A 25,359-nucleotide genomic window follows, 5' to 3' on the forward strand; every position below is an offset into this window, starting at 1 on the left:
CCCCCCCCCCCCCACCCCACGCTCCTGCTCCCCGCCCTCTGGTGAGCATTGTGTGCCCTCTAGCAAAAATAAATCAATCAATAAAAAGGAAAACAGCCAAAATAGATCTACTGCTTTAAATTTTAAATAAATCTATTCTATATGCCTATTCAATGGAAAATTGGGAAAATGTCATTGAAGTTAAAATGAAGGGCAGTTGGAAAATTTCCCAAATCAATTTGAGTAAAACTATAACATATGAGAAACCTAAAAGAAGAGCTATGTCAAACATTTTATTTGGGGTTTCATGCTAGGTCAATTTAAACAAATAAAACAACTTTGTTGAACAGGTTTTTGTTTGTTTGTTTGTTTTTTTAATATAATGACTATGTGTACATGGACAACTGAGAACAGGTAAAAATCCCCAATTAATGTTTTTAACAAATTACAAGCTGTTACTAATGAGCATATGCTTGGATTGAAAAGAAATGGTCCAATAGACTATCTAGAAAATTACCCCCCCTTTAATAAAACACATTAGAGTGGTTTTTTTTTTTTTAAACACTCCACATAAAAACATGTTCTTCTTTTACATTTAGTCATTAGCAGTCTCTAAAGTGGTAAAATAAAATTGAATTATATCAGCAAATGAAAGTGCAAAGTCTGTACAGCTAGGCTCAGCAGCAAGAGTGAAGAACTAGAATGAAAACTGAAAAGCTGATGGATGCTATGCAGAACGAGGAAGTTCGTGCGTCAAATGCAGTCAACATTCCATCATTTTTTCATTGCTCTTAAACGAGCAAAACCGAATACTTTTTTTATTTAAAGAAATATTAAATCTTCATTCCTCCCCCACATAATTTGGGATCAGGTAAGGCAAAGGTAAGTCCCACCGTTACTGGGGACAGCAGCAACATACAGACTTCAGAGACAGCCCTGGATCGTCAGTGACATTCTCTCATAGTAACATTCCAAGAAATGCAGCTAATAAATCAAATTTGCAATGTTGTCACATTGTTCTGATTTATTTGATTAGTTTATCTGAAAAAAAAAAAAAACCCTTTACAAATGCATTATCTAAGACGACAGTAAGTTGTTTTCTTGCTTTGAAAAAATAATTTTTTCCCCACATTTTAAAACGTTTTAGTATGCTTTCACAAAAAAAGTTGCGAGAATGTGACAGCTGGGTTTGAAGAATGTCCATGTACAAGTTGCAAATGAGAAGAACCTGGTAATCTGCCTAGAATTTGCCTCTACCAATAGAGCTCTTTGCAATAATATTTAAACAAACAGGCTTAATTTAAACACCTCCCCTATTCACTCTATTTGTAGTCCAAAGAGGTACTTATTTTTCAAGTATTATATTGTAAAAGGTAATTTAAAATTTTTTTTTGGGCAATTTTACCCATTAAGCTTTTAAGATCAAAATATCTATGTGAAAGGTCATGCCTAATCAGCTTTTTTTTTCTTTTATAGCCAAATGCTCTCGTCTTTTAAAGAATGCAGAAAAATATTGATTTGCTAAGAAGGAGCACACTGAGAAAAGTTATCTTAAAGTATTGAAGAATACGGAGCATTTCTTTCTTTCTTCTGGCGAAAATTATTAGAAAAGCTATCCAGTCTGTTGTCTTTAGCTGGTTTTAATAAAGTCTTTTCAAAATGATGGTCAAGAAATCTTTAGAAAACTCGAGGAGGGGATGCTCCTTGATAGCATGAAAGGAATTCCATTAACTGTAGAAATTCTTATTAAATTTCTGCTTTAGTTCTTCAGAAGAAATGTTCATATGACTTCTACATGAGACAGAAAAAAGAACAGATTAGTATGACGTTCACTTCACATCTTGTTTAAAGAGTGCAACAGAGATGATCTTACATTTCTAAACTTTTACCATGCTGTTATATATGTCGTCTTATATAAGAATAGGCAATTACATTAGGATTCACAATCTTACACTTCAGTGAATTCTAGTAACGAAGAAACAAACTTTTCTTTATTTCAGCTTAGGTTGTATTGTTTACTTTTCTAAACTACAGACACTGATTGGAATTTTCTTGGAGGCTGGGGATTTAAACATTCATCTGTCTTGTACCCTTAGCACCTGGTGCTTCTGGGCTCCAAACATGTTGGAGCTTAAATCAGTATTCGCCGATAAACAGCCATGACCCCCAAAGAACCTTTATAGCACTCAAGATCCCAGATACTAGGCTACGTTTCCCAGAGAAGTATGGAAAGGGCAGGGACAGTGAGAATGGAATTCTAGGCGACTCAAGAGGTAACTGAAGGCCCAGCAAGAAAAGAAAAACCTCACCCAAGAGTTCTCACTCTCTTGTAGGAATAATCTGACATGACAAAGCAGGAAAATGCAGTAGGAGTGTTTTCATCAATGTAAAATTAACCAGGTTATTCCCAAAGCCTTAAAAATCAGAAAGTTAGATCTCGGAAGAGGCTTCACTATAAAAGTGAAGCTTACTAAGGTGAAGTTCCACTCCTGAAGTTAGGCCACCCGAGGAGAAAAGAGGGCTTTGGATAGTTGCTTCCCATAGACTTTTTCATCCCATTAAAAGTATTATTTGTTGTAGTTGTGGCCCGTGTTTAAAGGACAGGTGCCGAGGGAGACAGAAAGCCAAGGGGGCCCAAGCTCTTCAGTAGGTTCGAATCGGGGAGAGAGCAGGATGGTGCAGGATGGTGCACATCTAAAACGGACATGTGCTGGACCGCTGGAGTCAGTCTCCTGGATCGTCTCTGATAACAGATTTCTTCTGGGGAATAGCCAGTTTGTAGTTTTGATTTTCAAAACTCTGCTTCAACAAGATGTAAATATGAAAAGAGGCTATGGAGACTCATCCGATTCCAGATATGATGAATGTGGGCCACCAGGAAACCCTCCCTGAAGAACTGGTCGAATCAATCGTGTGCGTGGCCCCAGTCCTCCTCCAGTGGCTGGTAGACGAGAAGGTAAACGCCTGCTCCGAGCAGCAGACAACCGGACGTGTACATTCATAAACATGAGGAAACCGTTGAGAAGGAGAGGTCTGACCACACCAGACAAGTTAGATGAATGTGTCTGTTTGAACGAGGATTGCTCTGTCCTCTCAGATGAACGAGGTCATGCTGCGAACTCCCTCTGCAAGTCTGGCCTGACTGACGTGCAGTTCTATAAACGCACGTTTGTTTCAATACCTTTTTTATATAGTGGATTATCTTTTTTTGGTTTATATATATATACACGTGTGTGTGTGTGTGTATCTATATATATCTCGATACTATTTTAGGGTTTTTGCTATAGGGCATGTGCACTCTTCAGAGAGATAGAATGAGAGAAAGAGTGAAATCACCCCGTAAGAGGGTAGCCATGATGCAATCCCTTCTCCTTTATTCTTTTTCTGGGATTTTAGGCATGGACACACATACCCCTGGGATGATTTTCAAGACCCCAGGTCTGGGACTTGAACTCTTGATTGAGTATTAATAGGTAAATATTTTTTGGTTGCCAAAAGAAAAAGTGTATTTGTTAGGGCCAGCAGTTGGCATGGTTGCTAAGGCACTGGACTCCAAGATGGTCAACTGAGTCCTAGACCCAACAGCTTGAAAATCATTCCAGGCATGTGTGTATGTGTGCCAAAATCCTAAGAGGAGAATGGAGGAGAAGGCACTGGGGTTTGGCCACACAACTGGGGGGGGAATGATGTCTCACTTTCCCTGTCTTTCTCTGGCGAATGCGCATGCCCTATTAAAGAAAAAGAGAGAGAGAAAGAGAGAGATTTATTTTAGGTTCACAGATGGAATCTCCACAGCAAAATGATCTGACTATAAATAACTCTATACCAAATCCAGTCAAAGATTCTGACATTAATAATTCTGTTCATAAGTGTATAAAGAGATATTGGTCAATATGTGAAAGTGACTTGCTGAGAAGAGAAGCTGACAAATTCCAAATGTGTATGAAAAGAGGGGGCTGGGATTGTTCCAGTTAGTCTTGAGACTGCGAGGATTGTGCTGCTGACCTGCTGTGACCCGAGTCAGTAACATTTGATGTCACACCTTCTCTCTTTGTGTCTTGTGGAGTTATTGTTCTCTTTGCACAAAGACTTCAAGTTGACAGTGAGACCCAGAGACAGTGCATAAGAAAGTTCTAGGCAGTTTCAATAGCAATTATAGTCACTCTACAAGGGATGGAAGACCCTTAGGCTTAGTATTATCCCAGTTCAGAGTAACAATCTCATCCCCTAAACCATAATTGCCTATCACATTACTTTTTGTTTTGTTTTGTTGTTTTTTTCAGGAAGACTTTTGCTATAGGGTACTCGCTGGAGACATAGATTGATTTATAGAGAGAAAGAGACAGCGAGAGAGACAGACAGAAAGTGAGAAATCACCCCACAGGGGGGATGGCCACACCGCAATACCTTCTTCCCCATTTTCCTCTCGGGATCATGCCTGGTGTGAATTGTAAGTCACCAGGTCTGGGACTTGAACCACGTCAACTATGTGGGAGTCCAGCGACATAACAATTATGCTTATCTGCTGGTCCCTATCACATTATGTTTTAAAGAAACAGTAATATATTACTCAGGTTGTTAAACCCAAATAAGAGAAAAATGGTTGGAGAACACGTTGGCAATCTTGGACTATCTTAAGACCTGGCAGAACGAGGTCTGGTGGTTCAGGAGTTATGGAGAGGCAGGCAGTCCTGAATTACATAAAGCACAATCTGACTGTGAGTGACACTGCGCAGTTAAGGTCTGTTCTGAGCAGAGGCTGATGGATGCCTACTGATCTCACAGATTAGATTTGGCAAGATGGGAGAACAGGAAAGGCCCTCGGAATTGACCAACCCATCCTAAACTCCCACTTCTACAATCCATGCACAAAATTTGCACTGTAGCTTATCCAATTCCTTGGATGAAGTGTGACCACAGTGATACTGCAGGAGGTAGCAGTTCATTCCCTGCTGGGTGTCACATAGATGATTACAGAAGGGGGTTGGAGGCAAGCTTACCTGCGGTTTGTTGTGTTTGAACGCCATCTACCTGAGGGAGGGGCCCAAGTGTCCCTTCATCATCAAAGGCCAAAATTGGATTCAAAGGAATTTCTGGGCTCTCACTGTTGGTGACATCTAATCTGGATGGTTTAGATCCAATGGGTAAGTTTATAATTTCTTCAAAATTTTCATTCTGAACAGATACTCCATTTTCATTTGGTTGCTTTTCCAAATTGGGAGCACTAGAGATTTTGAAAAACCAAGATTAAAATGAGTTAGCATTAAAACTGGAAAACATATTTTCAGGACAACCAAAAACTGTTTTATAATAATTTATAACTTTACCTTAAATAAGTCAGACTGATTGACCACCTTATTACTGACAAAAATGGTGAACTGTGACATATTTGTATTTAAAATTCTTACTTCAAATAATCTGTATTTTTGCTATAAAATTTGTCAAATGGAACAATTGTCAGAACAGATCATCAACAACAGATACATATCAGCAGCAGTGACCTTACATGTTCAGCCATTTCTGCTGTGAGCATTTTCACATTCATTTGTCTAATAAAGAGCAGCCCTTAAAGAGAACATTCAGGGACCAGCAGTTGGCGTAATGGCTGTGTTGCTGGACTCCCATGTAGTTGACCGTGGTTCGAGTCTTGGACCTGGTGGCTTAAACTCATACCAGGTGTGTGTGCGTGCATGCCCAAGATCCTGAGAAGAGAAGGGATTGTGGTGTGGCCATCCCCCCAGGGGGTGATTTCTTATTTTCTGTCTCTCTGTCTCTGTCTGGTGAGTGTACATATCCTATAGAAAACAAAACAAAACAAAACAAAAAACCTCTCAAAAAAAAAAAAACATTCGTAGGTCAGCAGGTGGCGCTGTGGTTACGGTGCTGGACTTCCACATGGCTGATCTTGGCTAAGGGTAAATAGCAAGTCAGAAGAGAACTCAAGGGAGACCTTAGTTAGATACTGCACCCAGATTGCCTTCATAACAAGCGACCATACTGGTAGGACAAATGAATATAATTATACATATTCATTTTCAGCATTTAGTGATGTAGAGACTTAAACTGATATAATTTATTGCTGTGTGGATTCTCTCACTCTCTTTTTCCTGTCTCAGCTTAATTATTTGTGTGACGAAAATATTAAACTATTTTTCTGTTTAAAAAAAAAAGAAAAAGTTTCAGATCCGGCAGCTTGTTTTCTCACTTTCCCTCTCTCTCTGGTCAAAATTAAAAAAGTAATAATAACAAGTTAAAAAATTAAAGAATTCTGGGACCAGCAGTTGGTGTAATGGCTATACTGCTAAACTCTCATGTAGTCAACTGCGGTATGAGACCTGGACCCGGTGGCTTAAACTCACACCAGGCATGTGTGTGCGTGCCCAAGATCCCAAGGAGAATGGAGGAAAAGGGATTGTGGCATGGCCAACGCCCCTGGGGGGTGACTTCTCGCTTTCTGTCTATCTCTCTCTGTCTGTCTGGCGAGCGCACATGCCCTGTAGCAAAAACCTCTCAAAAATAAATAAATAAATAAATAAATAAATAAATAAATAAATAATTCTTTCAAAAAAGAGAGAAAATCTGCTTTAAAGATTTGAGGGGGTTAAATGATTTGCCCGAAGTCACACAACTACTGAGAGACAGTCAAGGCTAAATGTACGATCTTTTGATATTTAGTACTCAGTTTTTTTTGGGTGGGGGGGAGAGGTTTTTGCTATAGGGTGCGTGCGCTCGCCAGACAGACAGAGACAGACAGAGAGACAGAAAGTGAGAAATCATCCCCCATGACCATGCCACAATCCCTTCTCCTCCATTCTACTCTCGGGATCTTGGGCACGCACGCACACGTGCCTGGTGTGTTTAAGCCACCGGGTCCAGGACTCGAACTGCGGTCTACTACATGGGAGTCCAGTGACATAGCCATTACGCTAACTGCTGGTCCCCCCTGAGTTTTTTTCATTATGCCATTTTTATACTCCCTTGTATTCAAATTGTATTATCTCCAGCCTCCTAAGAGACTTGCATAATTTCATACGTCAATTGTTCAAAATGAAACTTATCTGTACCCCATAAATCTGCCTTCAACTCCACCTTTATCCTCATTGATTAATTGATGCTTAGTATCTTGGAATTAAAAAAACAATTTTTTTTTTTTTGCCTCATGTGAGCTAGCGAGAGAGACAGAGAGAGAGAGAGGGAAAGTAAGAAAGCAATTTGTCAGGTCTGAGACTTGAACTGCAGTCAGCCATGGTGGGAGTCCAGTACCTTAACCATCATGCCACCTGCCAGCTCTAAAATCATTGATTTTCTATCTATAGCCTCTCTTAGACTGTCACTCTCTCCAACCAAACTGGCAGCCTAGTATGTTACATTGCCTATCCGTATGGTGTACAACGCAGCAAACAATACCCGTGCATCATCTGAGCACTAGACTGACTTTACTACTTATTTCATTTGATTGCTCCGTGTACACACATATGCAAGCTTCATAAGCTGTTCAATGCTCGACATATTATCTCCAGTCTCAATAAGTCCAACTGCTCGAACATTAATGAGTCCATACAACTTTTCTCACTGCCTTCCTAAATACTAAAATAAAGCTAATGTAAACCCCATCTTCACATTGCCTTTTTTTGGTAAAGACTGCTTTTTTTCCCTATTGAATAGTTTACTCTCTCTACTTAGCAAAACATATTGAATTTGTGAAACAAATCCTTATTTTTTTTTGGGAGGGGGTAGGTTTTTGCTCTAGGGTGCTTGCACTCACCAGAAAGACAGAGAGAGACAAAGAGACAGAAAGTGCAAAATCACGCCCCCGGGGAGATGGCCACGCCACAATCCCTTCTCCTCTTGGGATCTTGGGTATGCACGTACATGTGCCCAGCATGAGTTTAAGCCACCGGGTCTGGGAATCAAACCACGGTCGACTACATAGGAGTCTAGCGACATAGACATTATGCCAACTGCTGGTCCCAAATCCTGATTGTTTTTAATGGCATGCACTTGCCAGAGAGAAAGTGCAAGTACCTGCCAATGTGCATGGTCATATTGCAATCCTCCTACCTCAATTTCTCCACCCTGTGAGAATTTGGGGTATCCCCAGTATGTTTCAAGTTATGGTCTGGGACCCTAACACCTAATGGTGGTATAAAGTGAAAATATAGACTGCTTCAAAATTAATCAGGGTAAATTCAAGGAAGAAAAATTTGAAAATAATTAAAAAAAAAACAGGGTTTCTTTTCTTTTTCTTTCTTCCTTCCTTTTTAAAATTGCTAGAGGGCCATATTCTTCCCAAAGACAAAGAGAGGGAGAACACATCTCCCAATGTGGCATGGTCATGCCACACTCCTTTTTCCTCCATTTCTTTCCTATCAGGATTTTGGGCATGCATGCACACATACCCTCGTGTGTGTGTGTGTGTGTGTGTGTGTGTGTGTGTGTGTTTTCCCTGGGGAGTGAGACTGGAACTGCAGCTGGTCGTGTGGGATTCAGCTTTTTATGCACAGCACTTAACCACTGTGCTACAGAGCCTGACTGGGGAAAACAGAGCTATGATGGTACACATCACACACCGTGTCATGCAGTAGGGAACAAAGAAACTTAAACATTCCCTACTGTTCAGGGATAGATGATTTTTCAAACTGGGCTCCAATTCTCTAAATGTATTTGAAAAGGATTTATGTTTCATTTATACAAAAAATTTACAAAACCAATAGAAGAAAAGTCTAACCATCTATCTGACTGATGATCCCAAAGCTAAGCTTTACCACATGATTGTAATACTGCATTTTGCGTTCGTATTTCAGAACATCCCAAATGTCAGTACGAGGTTCTTCGACAAGGGCTAATGACAAATGAACTAGGAAGAACCGGCTAAGTAAGTATTGTGCTAGTAACATGTAAAAGCCGTGACATCCCAGCCTGCTGTGTACAAGGAGGTTTGAGATTTTAAAGTAGTTCAGGGAGAGGAAAATCGCCAAGTGAAGCAACTCATCAGCAACTCCTGGGAGCATAGCCACCTCAGTGAAAAGGGCATCAACCAGGACCATGTGAATATCATTCACTTAACTTTAGGAAAATTCTTTGTAATAATGTGAATGTTCTTGGTCTAGTAGTGTTATTTTATTAAAAAGGAATTCATTTTACCCATCATCATCATCATTTTTTTTTTTTTTTTAATTTGATCAGAGAAAGACAGAGAGAGAGAAAGAGAGGGAAAGGGAGAAAGCAAACTGCCAGGTCTGGGACTCGAATTGTGGTTGGCTATGTGGGAGTCCAGTGCTTTAACCACCATGCCACATGCTAGCTCCCACAGTGTTATTTTTAAACTTAAATTCATGGTTTGTTGTTTTGGCATTATAAATGAACAGCTACCGACATTTTAAGCCTAGGTTTAAATTTGTAAAAGTAATATAAGTAACTCTGGGAATCTGCTAGAATTTTGTTCACTTTAAAGAAGAGACACATTTTTGGGGCAACGGGTGGTGTTAAGGTCCTGGATTCCCATACGGTACCATATGGCTGACTGCAGTTCGAGTCTTGGATCTGGTGACACGAAAATAACACTGGGTATGTGTGTGTGCATGCCCAAATTCCAGGAGGAGAATGGGAGAAAAGGGATTGTGGCGTAGCCATCCTCCTGGTGGGGGAGGGGGTGCGTGGGGGTGATTTCCCTCTCACTGTCTCTTTCTGCCTCTCTCCAGGTAAAGGCAAGCACCCTATAGCAAAAACTTAAAACAATAAAAATTAGAAGGAGCATACACTGTAGTAGGTGGCTAATAAATTTGATATGTTGGGTTTATTCTTCTATTATTCTGATGTTTGTATCTGATGCTAATCTGGACCTGCCTACATTGTTATAAAGACAAAAAAGGCCTATGCTAGTATTTATCCTAATTTTGACAGGGATCATCATATATATTGGGTTGTCAAAAAAGTCATGATGTCTTTTTTCATAGAAAAATACCTCATGTCTTTCCTGATGACCTAATATATGACAATTTATTCCTTGGGTAAAGATGGATGACACCAGTAAGTTCAATTCTGTTTAGTTACTGTCATTAGTCTGTGTGTGGGGGAGGTTAAACAAACAATTTTATTATTTATATAGTTTTACTTAGAATTATGCTTTAGGTTCTTACATGATGATTAACTACTTGGCGATTTTAATTAAAAAAAAAAAGAGTAAGCTAATGTATAAACTAGTTTTACTGATCCAATAGAATTATTATTGGTTTATAAATGGCAGTGTATGTTACTTGGTTTCTTATCATAATAATGGGATTCTCTTTGTAATAGCTTTTATTCTTTCAAAAAAATTTTCTAAATTACAGCAATCGGGGATTATTATTATTTTTGAAAATCAAACTAAAACTAAGAAAGGAATACCTTTGGAACCAGCAGATGGCATAATGGTTATGTTGCTGAACTCTCACATAGTCGATCTTGGACTGAGTCCCAGACCCCGGGGCTTGAAACATATGCTAGGCATGTGTGCATGCCCAAAATCCCAAGAGGAGTATGAAGAAGGCATTGTGGCATGGCCATCCTCCTTGGGGGATAACTTCTCATTTTCTGCCTGTCTGTCTTTCTCTGTCTCTCCGGTGAGCACATATGCCTTTGTAGCAAAAAATCTATCTAAAAAAAAAAAAAAAATGCTATTTAATATTTATCTTAGGGACTAGCCCTGTGGCCTAGTGGTTAGGGGAGCCAGATCCCACAGGACTGATTGTGTGGCTCCATTCACACAGCTGGATGTTTGAAAAGCAGAGTGCATGTGCATATGTGCCCTAAATCCTGACAGGATGGAAGAATATAAGAGATGGGACTGTGGCATGACCACTCCCCATTAGGAGGTCCTTTCTCCTTCTCTGTCCATCTCTGGCAAGTGAATGTATCCTCTGGCAAATAAGAAAAAAAAAATGTATCTTAAGTAACTATGACAATAAATTAATTTGACATATGAAAGCTTATTAAGATCTCTCAGGAAAACTATTCTCCTTTTTCCCTCCCACTTTGCTACAGGGCATAGAGAGAGAGAGAGAGAAAGCACTCTCCAGAGGGCACGGCCATAGTATAATCCCCTTTTATCCTCTATTCTCCCTGGGTTTCTGGACATGCAAGCAAATGCGCCTGGCCTGCCTTCCAAACTACTGGGTCCAGGACTTGAACTATACAGCTAGCCACATGGGATCCAGTCACCCCAACCACCATGCTATCTGGCTGGCCCTCTCTCTTGTTTTCTAAGATAAGGTCTTATCATGTTGTGGTTTTCCTGCCTCAGTTATAGACACATACTATCATATTAGCTCTTTAGGTTGAACCGGAAAATGACATTTAGGACTCCCATGTGGTCCCAGAATGCAAAACAGTGTCTTGGTAGTGTGTGACACTGCAGCTAAGCCCAGAAAACTATATTCTTTGGTGTTATATTGGAAGAAAAAAAAAATCTTACTGTAGATGACCCAATGCCTCCAATTACATTATAAAATATTATACAATGTGTATTTTTAGATTAAGAATAAAGTTAGAGGGGCCAGCAGGTGGCACAAAGTTAGTGGCTGGTTCCCACATGGCCGATGGCGTGGTTTACGCCTCAGGCTCAGTGGCTTGAAAATCATGCTGGTAGATAGGCCTAATATCCTGAGAGTAAAATGGAGGAAAAGGGACTGTGGCATGGCCATGTCCCCTGAGAGACGATTTCTCACTTTATCTCTCTCCAGCTCTGATGAGTGCACATGCCTTATAGCAAAAGACTAAAAGAAAATAGAAAAAAGAGAGAACCTTAAGTTCTCTGTGGTTAGCAAAGACTCTGGAATCAAAGACAGAAAAACTCAAAATAATAAAGACTTTAGATTCTTAAAAGTTACATCTAAAATTTTTGAGCATTATTAAAAAAAAAAAAATTGGGACCAGCAGATGGCATAGTGGCTATGCTGCTGGATTCCCATGTAGTTGACCGTGGTTTGAGTTCCAAACCCGGTGGCTTAAACTCATGCTGGGTGTGTGTGTGTGTGTGTCTGTGCGTGCCCAAGATCCCAAGAGGAGAATGGAGGAGAAGGGATTGTGGCATGGCCATCCCCCCTTGGGGGGTGATTTCTCGTTTTCTGTGTCTCTCTCCCTGTCTTTCTGGCTAGTGCATGTGCCCTATAGCAAAAACCTGTCCAAAAGAAAAAAAAAATTCCTACGAGTTCCCCTTGACTGGATGTTTACACACAGATAACAACAACCCTTATTTTTTGTTTATAAAAATGTTCTTATGTTGTTGACAATCTTTCTTCAGCCCATACTCCTTTCATGACTGTTGCTAGCAAAATGTTTGATTCTTCAGTATGAAGGTTGGTTGGCTTGCTTTCTCACTTTCTCTCTCTTTCTGTCTTTGTCTCTCTCTGGTCAAATAAAAAAATAATAACAATAAATAAGAAAAGAAAAAGAAAAATGATATTTCACTTTTCTCAAAGTACAGAATTAATAGCTCTACCAAACAGGTTTGGCAGGTGGTGTGATTAAGGTTGTTGGACTCCCACATGTCTGACTGTGGTTCAAGTCTCAAACCTGGCCGCTTGCTTTCTCACTTTCTTTCTCTCATTTTATCCCTCTCAGCTCAAATTAAAATGAATAAAGTTAAATAAAAACAATTCTTTAAAATATAGCTCTACCAAAAATTAATTAATTCAAATAAGAGTAAATCTTAATGTGTAAAACTCTGAAATTCTGTCAAGTGGAGAAAATTCTTGGAGTTGGTGGGGGTAAAAACAGTAGTGTCAGGGCCAAGCATGTGGCCTCGTAGTTAAGGGAGGTGGATAGCAAATTCCAGCCCCAGCAGCTTGACAAACATACCTAGTGTATGTGCTCAAAATCCCAACAGGATGAAGAAGGGATTGTGGAGTGATCACACTCCATGGGGAGATGCCTTCTCTCTTTCCCTCTGTCTGTCTCTGGAAAGTGTACACATCCTCTGGCAATGACTGAAAAAAACCAGTGTGCTTAGCTTTAATGCGTATTAATGAAGAAGACTCCAGAAGTTTAGCTCACCTATCCACAGTCACTTTTGATTGGAGTGAGGTAAGCACTTGTGGGCTGGCCGCTGGTCCTCCAGACTCTGCAGAGGTGGTCACACATGGGAGAGCACCTACTTCTGGACATAGAAAGGGAAACAGAATACAGGGTTACTAATATTTGATTATGAAACCAAATCCTGGTGGCTAAGATGCCTGAATCTGTGTCCTGGCTCTACTACTTATCAGCTATGGTTCTTTGGGCAAGGCAGTTAAACTTTCTGTGCCTCAGTTTCCTCATCAATACTAGTATTTACCTCACACGCTACTGGGAGAATTAAAGGTACTAAATACATGCCAAGTAATTAGAATAGTGCCTGGCACATTATAAAAGCTAAAATAAATGTTATTTTTGCCTGTACTAATTGGCTCTCCAAAATGTATATAATATTGATACCAAAGCAACTGATGAAAGAGCAGTAAGCCGACTCTATCAGGCTTAAATGAGTATCTTTTTTTTTTTTTTTTTTTTTCTTTTTTCTTTTTTTTTTTTTGGAGAGATTTTCGCTATAGGGCGCGTGCGCTCGCCAGACAGACAGAGAGAGACATAGAGACAGAAAGCGAGAAATCACCCCCCAGGGGGGATGGTCACGCCGCAATCCCTTCTCCTCCATTCTCCTCTCGGGATCTTGGGCACGCACGCACACGCGCCCGGCGTGAGTTTTAAGCCACCGGGTCCGGTACGCGAACCGCGGTCGACTACGTGGGAATCCAGCGACATAGCCATTACGCTAACTGCTGGTTCCCTAAATGAGTATCTTTACTGAAGGATTCAGAGGAAATCACCATAGAACACCGTACGTACTAACAACTCAGCTTGATCTGAGTCATTTAGAATGAAGATCTCATGAATGAAAGGCCATAGTATCATTTATGGCTCTATGTTGGAATCCAGTTTAAGCCAACAGTACTGATGATATAAAATCTAGGACAGAGTTTTTAAAGTCTCATAAACCTTCATTCAAGTTAGAGTTTCAAAGAAATCTAATGGTAGTTTATGGTTTTAACTTGACAGGAGAAAATAATTTAAATAATTCTGAGTGTTATTTTACAACCTAGCAAAAAATCTGTAGGTCTGCCAGAGGTACAGATTTACCTTAAACCCAAACCAAAAGAGTGATGAATAATTTTAAAATTGATGAAATTTGAAAAGCTGGTAAGAGGCATTTTCTGAGACAACTTCTGACAGGTTGCCTGACCTAGAATTCTCCCTGCAGTACTGGTGATGCCATTCAGCCCTCCACCAGCTGTGGTATTGGGAGAAAAGGAATAGTTGCTAGGCAAGCCTCTTTCTAGCAGTTTTGACTTAAACTATATTTATATGAGCACTGATAAACACAAGCATGGTGACTAACAAGTTTCACCTTCTCTCTTGCCTTGGTTCTTTCTTGGACTGCAGTATGTAGACTCTTAAAGGAACTGAGAGGGGAACAGCAGGAGGAGGAAAAATGAAAACAAACAAGGAGCCTGGCCAGCCACCAACTACAGCATCAGCCCTGCAGATAATCCTGAGTTGATGCCATTTATATCCCAGATTGATCATTCTCATGACTCATGTGCTATGCCTGCTTCAAGCCTATGTCTATTATGAAATTTTGGGTACAGCATGCTGAGAGTGCCATCGGTTAATATGCTACCACTATTTCCAGACACGTACAATTAAGGCACCTTTAAAAAAACATGAAGGGTTGGCCCTACAGCCAAATGGTTAAGGGAGCTGGATCCCATGTGACTGACCACAGTTCGAATCCCAGCCCTCACGGCTTAAAAAACACACTGGATGCCTGTGTGTGCATATCCCAAATCCCAAAAAGCTGGAGAAATTGAGGACAAAGGACTGCAGTGTGACCACACTACATTGGAGTGTGCTTTCTCCCTCCTTCTCTTCGGTTGAGTGTACATGTTCTCTGGCAATTAAAATAAAGAGCATTAGGGCCAGCAGATGATGAAATGGTTACGTCGCTGGACTCTATGTAGTCAACTGTGGCCTGAGTCCTGGGCCTGGCAGTTTAAAACTCATGGCAGGTGCATGTGCATGCGTGCCCAAAATCTCGAGAGGAGAATGGAGGAGGAGGGATTGTGTCATGGCCCCCCCCCTGAGGAGTGATTTCTTGCTTTCTGTCTCTCTTTCTCTGTCTCTGTGGTGAGTGCATGCACCCTATAGCAAAAATCTCTCTATAATAAAATAAAGAGCATGAAACCTTCCTATAAAAGAATCATAATATATAAAAACTATAATGGAAGAGATTCTATTGAAAGAAAACTGTACTAAAAATACCAATCAATATTTTATATTAAAAATCCCCTAAAGTTTGTAGTGAAATGTTCATCTTGTGAGGTATTCCAGCATTTGATTTTCTTCATAATTGAATACCTCTGGTCCTTTCTTTTCACATTGATACTGGAGATAAGGAAATAATAAGACTGAATAATGAGCCTTCTACTACCTACCTACAGGTATGATCATTAAGACCACATGGGAGCATGCGAGGACCAGGTGACCTGAGCGCCAGCCCCGTGAACTGGCCAGTTGTTAGAGCCAACTGCCCCATACCTGTCTTATTCACACCGAATCCCGAAACCTAAAAAAGGGCCTGCCATACGGAAGAGCTCTGGAACTGCCTGCTCACTCCAAGAGAAGCATTCTCTACCTCACGAGGATGCAGTGGGACTTAAACAAGAAAATGCGTGAAAGAGATCAACCTGACACAAAAAGAGCATTTAATCAGTATTAACTGAAGTACTAAAACTAATGGTAATTTCACTTTTATTTAAGCTTCATTTGGTTTAAAACCACTGAAGAAATAAGGAATCTGTCTAAAACCTATAGTGTATGAGCAACTTACAACAAATTTCTAATTTTAACTTTATTCTGCACTCAGAACTATTGAATAGAAGATATAATGTCTAAATCCTGTTTTGGGAATGGCCAACAGTACAAGTTGTTAATTTCAATTTCCATTAAGAGGAAATAGAAATATGTACTACTTTAGCAAATAGTAAGATAAATAAAATTTAATTTTATAGGGGCCAGAAGGTGGCATGGTATTTAAGGTACTGGACTTCCACAAGGCTGATCAGAGTTTGAGTTCTGGACTCAGCAGCGTGAACTCACATTGGGTGCATGTGCATGCCCATCCCCCCAGGGGGGATTTCTTGCTTTCTTTCTTGTCTCTCCAGCAAGTGCATGCACCCTACAGCAAAAATCTCTAAAAAAAAATTATTTTTATAAACTCAAAGTAAAAATTTCAAAGTGTGTGTATGTATATGTGTGTATATATATATACACACACACACATATATAAATACTTCAAATACATATACAAATATACATACACGAACATATACATATTGTACACACACACACACACACACACACACATAAGGTTACTTAAAATATTAAGCAGCTCATTAGAGTATAAACCAATTGTGAAAACCACCTGGCAGGAAATGCTAGAGAAAGTTTTGCACAAGGGGAAAATGTGTGTGGGGACTAGATGACAGACATCTAAGCTTCTGTGGGTTTGTATTTTTTCTGCCCAAATCCATGACTATTTTGACCTTTAAAGAATCCATTTAAAATTTTTACATTTGAATTCATTGATCTGAGTTTGATGACAGAAATACCTGTTTCTCCAGCGAGTGTTCCCTTAACTATATCACCATTTCTCTGATCAACAGTTTTCTATAAACACAAAACAAATGTATAAAAATTAAATTTACAAGTGAAAGTAAAAAAAAAAAAAAAAAAAAAAGAGTCATCAAGAATAGGTAAAAACCAGACACTTCAATACCTTATCAGAAGCTTCTGTTCTCCTGGTTCTTTTCATGATCTCCTCAAGTCTCTGCAAGAAAGGAAGAAGTGAGCAGAGGATCAGATAAAGGCCAGCCTGGCGCATCTCACGGGGGAGGCAAACAGTGGATTGCTGGGTTGGGGAAATACAACATGCACTGCTTTCTCTTACTTGGAGTTACTCAAAAGAGTTGGAACTGCCTGAACAACATGAAGTGGAAGTAACTGTTTTTTGTGAAGGCTGAAACTCTCAGAATTGTTCATTTGGAGATTATTAAAACTGAAGGCTCCTCTGACTTATCAGGAAGTTTTTTGATGGCCACAAGCTCATCTCTTGATCTTGAGATGGATTCTGGTCTGGGAAAGAATAGTTAACAGGGACCAGCATATGGTGTGGAGGTTAAGGCAGCTGGATCCCACATGGCCAACTGAGAGGTTTGAGTCTCAGACTTGGTGGCTTGAAAACCACACTGGGTTTGTGTCTGTGCAAAATCCCAAGAGGAGAATAAAGAAGGGATTTCTGTGTGGCCATTCCCCCAGGGCGAGGGGTTTTCTCAGTTTCCCTCTCTCTGTCTCTGGCAAGTGCACACACCCTATAACAAAAATAAAATAAAATCAAGACAGTCCATGGCCTGAGCTCCTGCTGGGAGGCACAGCTACCTTCTTTCTCTCCAGGCGTTCCTGCTCTTCTCTCTGGAAATGCTTCTCTCGTTCTTGACGAACCCTCTCGGCCTCTTCACGAACACGAGCTTCTTCTTCTTTCTGGAAAAAAAACAGCCTGGCTTACAAACAGGCTGGCTTTGCCTGCTACCCCCCTCTCTCTGGGAACATCCAGAGGTGGAGACAAGATGGCAGATGGAGACTGTGTGGAAATAAGAGCACACACGTGAAACATGGAGTACTTCTAAAACCAGTCAGCCATCTTTGCTCATCTCTGATGAATCTACCCACTCGGAGCAGGCAGCTGCAGTGTGAGGCGTTTCCCTGAAGCCTGGAGACCCACACCTGTTTCTGGAGGCGCTCCATCTCCTCCCGCTCCCGACACTCCTGCTCTTCTGCTTGCCGCCGCAGTTGCTCTTCCTTCTCCTTGGCTTGCTCAGCTTCCAGTCTTCGCGATTCCTCCTCGCGACGAGCTCTCTCTTCGGCTACCCTTTGAGCCAATTCCTCTCTCTTTTGTCTGGAAACAAAGGCAGAGCAAACACATGAGGGGAGTTCCTTGGAGAGACGCCTGAGACTGTGGGTATAGTTAGGATGGTTTGTTCAAAGGTTTAGCAGAAACATCTCTACCAGATACTTTCAACATGGTGAAGGGACAGAGTGTGAGGCATCCTCTGTTTGTCCTCTTCCCTGTCCAGCTTCATTGCTGCTCACCAAACAGAAGCAAAATGTAACCAGTAATATTTTAAGAAGAGCTCACTGGGACTGGCAGTTAGCATAATGGCTATGTCGCTGAACTCCCATGTGGTTGACCGTGGTTCGAGTCCCAGACCTGGTGGCTTCAACTCACTCTGGGCGTGTGTGCGTGCATGCCCAGGATCCCAAGGAGAGTGGAGGAGAAGGGACTGAAGCATGGCCATCGCCCCTGGGGGGTGATTTCTTGCTGTCTCTCTGTCTTTCTGGCAAGTGCATGAACGCTGTAGCAAAAACCTCTCAAAAAAAAAAGAGCTTACTTTTCAAAGGCTCTGCAATTTAATAATTTTCAAAGACTGACTCTTGTTTAATAAAAATGATGTGACTTTTTAATAACAAGTTTAAAGCCTTCACTCTCCAAAAGGAAATCTGTGTATATAAATAAAGGTTATAATGCTCTGCCTCTGGACAGGAAGAGGGTGGGCTGTATAAGCTTCCTGCTGGGAGCAAGGCAGGTGTGTCCAAGATGGCGGCCCAGCACTGTGTGGAATTCCTCCCAAGGTATTCCTGGTGTTCTGTCTGGTAGGCCATCACGGGGCACTGGAATATCTCACTCAGCTACCTGCTGAGAGGGATTTTATCTGGAAGGAAGAAACAGGAACCACTACTGCAGCTTCAAATCAATAACTACAAAGATGAGGAAATCTGGAGCATGGAGCTACGCTTAGTGAAAAATCAGAGCACACATAGGTACCTCTGCTGTGCTTATAATCATGTAAGTATATTTGTGTGTTGTATGTATGTATGTATACAGACGTATACATGCATGCCTGCACATGTACACATACACACGAACACAACCCCCCAAGCCATTCAGAAAGAACCGCCCAAAATGTATACAATTAACTGAAAACTGGTAAGATTATGGGTACATTTTTTTTTCTTGAAACATTTCTCTCTCTCTTTTTTTTTTTTTGAGAGGTTTTTCACTATAGGGCACGTGCGCTCGCCAGACAGAGAGAGACATAGAGACAGAAAGCAAGAATTCACCCCCCCAGGGGGGACGGTCACGCCGCAATCCCTTCTCCTCCATTCTCCTCTCGGGATCTTGGGCACGCACGTACACGCACCTGGCGTGAGTTTTAAGCCACCGGGTCCAGGATGTGAACCGTGGTCAACTACGTGGTAGTCCAGCGACATAGCCATTACGCTAACTTCTGGTTCCCTTGAAACATTTCTCTATCCATGTGGTTGTATTATTATTAAAATAAAAAAATGTAATTAAAAAAATCATTTTGACAGTGGTCAAAAAGACATCAGGTAAAAAGAATTCTGAAACCACTAATGCATACTTTGTTACTGCCACTACCTCCTTTTTCTCAGACAAGATTTACTTCATCCAGGGTATCTCTATATCACTGACATCACATGGGTGAGCAATGTCACCTCTTTACCTTTCGAGCTCTTCCTTCTCCCGCCTCTCCCTTTCCTCCTTCTCTCTCTGCTCTCGGGCCAGTCGCCTCTTCTCAGCCAGCAGCCTTGTGGCCTCTTCAGGGTCGGTGGTGCCTGCTGAGGTCTTAGGAGAAGCACTGACAGTCACAGTGGATGGCGGGGCTAGGACTGAGGCTGGGGCTGGGGTTGAGGCTGGAGCAGGAGTAGGGCCTGGAGCAGGGTCTGGTGCTGGTGCCGTGGCTGGAGCAGCTGTACAAACAGGTACAAGGAGAAAATCAACTGGAAACAAAACCCAAAGACCCTGACAAAAACTAGCATTCCTTCCACCCCAGGCCTAGAATCCATCTTTATAAAAGAAAGGGAATCTCTGTTACTATGTGTTCTCACGGTTTCACTGTACTCTGTCTGTAACCAAGCAACAGATACCCAAAAAACTGCAAGTGTAAGTAAGATATCCAGCAAAGCTGACACTCTGTCACCAAGTCTTATTTTTATACCAGTTAAATCAGTTAACAACCTCTATCAGAGGCTTACTGAGTGTAGAGTCTCATGTGAGGTTCTGTGGCAAGTTATATCCTGAGCAATAAAGATGAGATCTTCCATGTGTCTTTTAATAATCCCTAAAACATTCCTACTCTTTAAGTGACTAATCATTGCTAGAGCAGTAAGCCTTTCTATGACAATCCTCAGTAGCTATGAGTCCAGGTTCTGGCTGGGATGACGACATCCAGTGAAGAAGCCCCTTTTGTCCACCCAGTCTGAGATGTTCAAGCTGAGGGCCTCTTCCAGAGTGGGCCCTCATACTGCATACACATCCTGGGCCTCCCTTGTGAGTCCTGATGCCTTGATGCAAGATAGCAGCAGAAATTCTTGGCCTTTACTCAGATTTAGGAAGATGACCCAGGGAGCTAGTGCAACAGGGAGCTCCACAAGGGTTTCCCCATTCTGTACTGCAGTGAGGCACCCAGGAGGTGTGATCTCTGGCATCTGACCATCCCAGATCCTCCTTTCAAGATGGACCTTTCTATTTCTGCTGCCACAGATTATTTTTTATAGTCATGACACTCTTTGGCCCTTGCCTTCTCCCTTCTACCATACAAGCAAACGCTGGAGCCTTCCATTCTCCTGCACTTTCATCTGTCTTGAGTCATCTATGAGGAGTCTTCAACATGGTCATGGAAAATGTGTTTTATGGAATAAACAATCCATGCATTTAATTTTTTTTGGCATCAAAATAACATACTTTAATTCCACTTTTTCATAAACTTTCTGAAGTCTCCTTGTATTCTTTCTTTGTCACTACCCTTTACCTTCAAATTCTTAAGCAGAAACCTTTTAAGTAAAGATAATTTTTAAAAAATATTTTTTATTTCATTTTCTTTTATACATTCAATCACATTATTGGGACCAGCAGTTAGCATAATGCCTATGTCACTGGACTCCCATGTAGTTGACCACGGTTCGAGTCCCGGACCCAGTGGCTTAAAACTCATGCCAGGTGCATGTGCGTGCATGCCCAAGATCCCAAGAGGAGAATGGAGGAGAGGTACTGCGGTGTGGTCATTCCCCCTGGGGAGGGTGATTTCTCGCTTTCTGTCTGTCTGTTCTGTCTCTGTCTGTCTGGTGAGCACATGCGCCTTATAGCAAAACAAACAAACAAACAACAAAAAAAAAACCTCTCAAAAAAAAAAGTAGACTAATTTCATCTTCTTGAGTGTGAATTCAACTTAGTGACTTCTTTTTTTTTTTAAATAAAGATTTTATTATTATTTTAAAATTTGCTATAGGTCATGTGCACTTACCAAAGAAAGATAGAGACAGAGGGAAAGGGAGAAAACAAGCCACCAGGTCCAGGACTTGAATTGCGGTTGGCCACATGGGAGTCCAGTGCCTCAACCACCACGCCACCTGCTGGTTCATGATTTGCTTCTAATAAGCAGAATATGACAGAAATATTGGGGTGTAATTTCTGAGAGAAGACCATAAAAGACATGTGGCTTCCTCTTTATTCTTTCTTTCAGATCAATCCCCCTAGGTGAAGTCAGCAGAGCAAGTAGATTATGAGGACATCAAGTGACTTATAGAAAGGTTCATGTGTCATGAAACTAAGGTCTTTGCCAATGGCCATGTGCATAAGACATCTTCTAACTCCAGTTGAACCGTGAGATGACCACAGCCCTGGCTGACAGCAGGTCTCAGGAGAAACCCCTAAGCCAGAACCACCCAGCTAAGCTGCTCCCAAATTCCTGACCCAAGAATCTATGATAATAAATGTTTGTTGGTTTAAGCTGTCTGGTTTTGGGGACAATTTGTTACACAGCAATACGTAGCTTATATAAGTGATTCTGACCAGATGCTTTAAGTACCACATTTTGTGAAACACTGGACCCAACCAATAAACATACTCAGAAACCATGCCAGGATTAACAATGCTGGGCTCAAACAGCAAGTTTTTGAATGCACGATTCTACTGTTTTTCTGTGTAAGAAAATTACAGTTAAGAAAGGCCCTTGAACTGGCCTCAGAGTAAAATTTCCAAGTCTCCAGTAAGAAAAGGAAAAAAGGTAAGCATAACCAGTGCATGAGAGAAACAGAAAGCTAGTAGAGAGAGCAATCACCGCAATGCTATCACAAGCCAGTTCATTCTTACCAGGGTCTGCTTCAGTCTCAACAGATGTCCCCTCTTCAACCGTGGCTTCTTCTACCTTCACTAGAGATGCTCTACCCTTCAGTGAGGGTTCACTGGCAACTTTCTGAGGTTCCTTCTCAGGCTCTTTCTTCTCAGGTTCCACTTTAACTTCTCTCTTCACAGGGCGGATGTTGCCAGGGGATGGGGGCCGGATTTGAGCAGAAGCAGCTTTGACTGATCCAGAGGGCAAGGAGGATGCTGGCCTGGGTGTGCCAGGCAAATGAGGAAAGGACTTGGACGGGAGCCTGGGCAACAAACAAACCAAGTGGAGAGAGAGGACTCATCAGAATAGGCTTAACAGAACCTAGAACACCAATTTATAGAAAAAGAAAAGTAATTAGAGGGGACGTCAAAAAGTTTATGGAAAAATGAAATCAATGTTCAAGTTTATTTTGGTGCCAAAGTTTATTTATCTGGCAAATGCAAAAATAGAGTCACTTTAGAGACACATTCCAATTTTCTTTTTTCTCTCCTTTGAGGAAGAATGTTGTTCCCTAAGTTAAAGCCAAAGAAGTGTAGGGAGAGTAGTTCACGTTCAGAGGACAGAGGCTACTAAGTCTCTGACGTGGAGCAACCCAGCCAGGCGCTTACATTTCACTTACCAAAGTCGGGAAGAAGCTGGTGATCTTGCTTTGGGATTAGATGGAGACAGAGCCCTTCGGATGCCAGATGTAAGGTGGAAGGGTACATTTTCTCTTTCTTTCTCCTTTTTATAGCCCTGAGTTCAGAGAAACTCAGTAATTAGATTTTTCCAAGACAACCTCATTCATAGTATTCAACAGTAGAGTTACAAACTATTTAATGATTTTTTTAGAAGTTTTCTAAACTACGTTATCTTACACATTCTACACTGACAAAAGGCCTTTGTTGGGGACAGCAGGTGGCATGGTGGTTAAGGTACTGGATTCCCACAAGGCTGACTACAGTTAAGTCCTGGATTCGGCAGCTTGAAAATCACAGCGGGCACATGTGTACGTGTGCCCAAAATCTGGAGAGAAAAGTGGAGGAGAAGGGACTGCAGTGTGGCCATCCCCTCACTGGCCCGGGGGTGTTTCCTCACTTTCCCTGCACCTCTTCTCTCTCAGGTGAATGTAAACGCCCTGTGTTAAAAACCTAGAAAACGAGTTTTATTAGTGTAAAAGTGCACAGTATAACTGAATTATAATGTAAGACAAATAAAGTAGCTTTGGATGTGTAATTTGGAATTGCATTTGTTTAAAAAATTGGGACCAGGGGGACCAGCAGTTGGCATAATGGCTTTGTCGCTGGACTCCCATGTAGTCAATTGCGGTTTGAGTCTTGGACCTGGTGGCTTAAACCCATGCCAGGCACATGTGCGTGCCTGCCCAATATCCCAAGAGGAGAATAAAGGAGAAGGGATTGCGGCATGGCCATCCCCCCTGGGGGCTGATTTCTCACTTTCTGTCTCTCTGTCTCTCTCTGTCTTTCTGGCGAGTGCACACAATCTATAGCAAAAACCTCTCAAAAAAAAAGAAAAAAATTGGTACCACCAGATGGTGTAATGGTTACACTGCTGTACTCCCACATAGTCAACTGCAGTTCGAGTCCTGGACTTGGTGGCTTAAAACTCATGCTGGGCACATATATATGCGTGCCCAAGATCCTGAGAGGAGAATGGAGGAGAAGGGACTGTGGTAGAGGCATCCCCTGGGGGATGATTTCTTGCTTTCTGTCTCTGTATCTCTCTATCTGTCTCTCTAGTGAGAACACGTGCCCTATAGCAAAAAACCTCCACCTTTATTTATTTATTTTTAAAATTACACTTATAATTTTAGGAAGTACCAATAGTTTATGTCTAAAAATACTTAAAGCAAAGATCTCTTGACAGTTTGATTTCTCTCATACTAATATCAAAATAAAACTTACTTCCACTTAGAAAAAAACTTTTAATTAAAACTTACCATTTTCTTTTTTAACACTTTAGCATTTTTCTTTTTTTTTTAACCCTGGAATATACAATTGCTATTTTTTTTTTTTTAATTACATGTCTTCTGTATCAGGCATTAATTTATTTTTTTTACTTTCTGGAGGTTACAGAAATGAGTCCTTCCTCACTGAGTGTCCTCTTGCTCTTGAAAGAAAGCCAGTTTTAAGATGAAGAATTTTAGCTATTTCTACTACTCTTTATCAGGGGTAAAACTGAAAATCTGGGGTGGGCCAAAATATTAGTCTTCCCCAACAGCCAACTAGGAATTCAGTCAGAGATGACCCCTTTCCTAAGTCAGATGGGGGAAAGTGCAGCCTAGAGAAGTGTTCTAATATTCTAAAATCAATCAAGATTAAAAAAAGAAAGAAAGGAAAAAAAGAACAAGTGTAGGTCCAAATAGATATACTCTGAATATCTGAAACTTTGCAAAAATGTTTTAGGATGGGAATGGATGCTTCATGCAGGCACCTGTATAAACATCTGCCAGGAAGCTGACTGCAAAGGTACAAGGAAGGGATGAATACTATCTAGACTGAGGGCAAAGAAGTAGTAGCTCAACTTTTTTCCTTTTCTCTCTTTTTTTCCTGCCTGGCTCAAGCATCAACTCCTCCATTCCTCTCCTTCCTTTTTGTTTCCCTCATTATCCCTTTCTAATTCCATTTTCCGTAGTAGTATCTTAGTTGGTGGACTGAGCTATAGGTGGTGGAAAACATCTGCATGTCAACTAATACTGTCTTGTGGGATTTTTTAAATTAAAAAAGAAGAAGAAGAAGACAGGAAAGGAAGGCCCAGAACTCTTCCCAAGGTAAGCTGGGGTAAAGTAGTCTTTCAAAAATCTTTTTCTTGAAATATTTTAATCTGGCTGAAATCAGATCAAAAGGAGATCTGAATGAGAAATACAAGTCAGGAAGGGCAACAATTTGTGATGCAGACAATTTGTCAACATATTTCGTCAGCTGTGCCTTGATAAGAAAGGAATCAGGGTATGAACCTGCCCATATCAATAGTCTGGATATTGTACCAGCAGGATAAAGACTTTAATTTTATAATTAGAAGTAAATTTAGACCAAAGATGTCCCCTAAGAGAGACAAT

The 25,359-nt window shown here is 41.0% G+C and overlaps 1 protein-coding gene across 1 annotated transcript in view; it reads right to left on the reverse strand.

Annotated features, from left to right (window-relative positions):
• Nucleotides 1–336: 336 nt before the first annotated feature.
• Nucleotides 337–25,359, reverse strand: part of MAP7 (microtubule associated protein 7) — a gene marked incomplete in the record, with an annotated part of 77,557 nt that continues 52,534 nt past the window's right edge. The window contains 10 exon segments of the mRNA XM_014586223.2: nt 337–1,770; nt 4,980–5,203; nt 13,012–13,114; nt 16,662–16,719; nt 16,829–16,879; nt 17,488–17,589; nt 17,833–18,004; nt 19,632–19,878; nt 22,280–22,563; nt 22,921–23,036. Of these exon segments, the coding sequence (XP_014441709.1) occupies nt 1,760–1,770; nt 4,980–5,203; nt 13,012–13,114; nt 16,662–16,719; nt 16,829–16,879; nt 17,488–17,589; nt 17,833–18,004; nt 19,632–19,878; nt 22,280–22,563; nt 22,921–23,036 (1,368 nt within the window).

The sequence above is a fragment of the Tupaia chinensis genome, unplaced genomic scaffold, assembly GCF_000334495.1.
Source record: "Tupaia chinensis unplaced genomic scaffold, TupChi_1.0 Scaffold000117_2, whole genome shotgun sequence".
Lineage (NCBI taxonomy): Eukaryota > Metazoa > Chordata > Mammalia > Scandentia > Tupaiidae > Tupaia > Tupaia belangeri.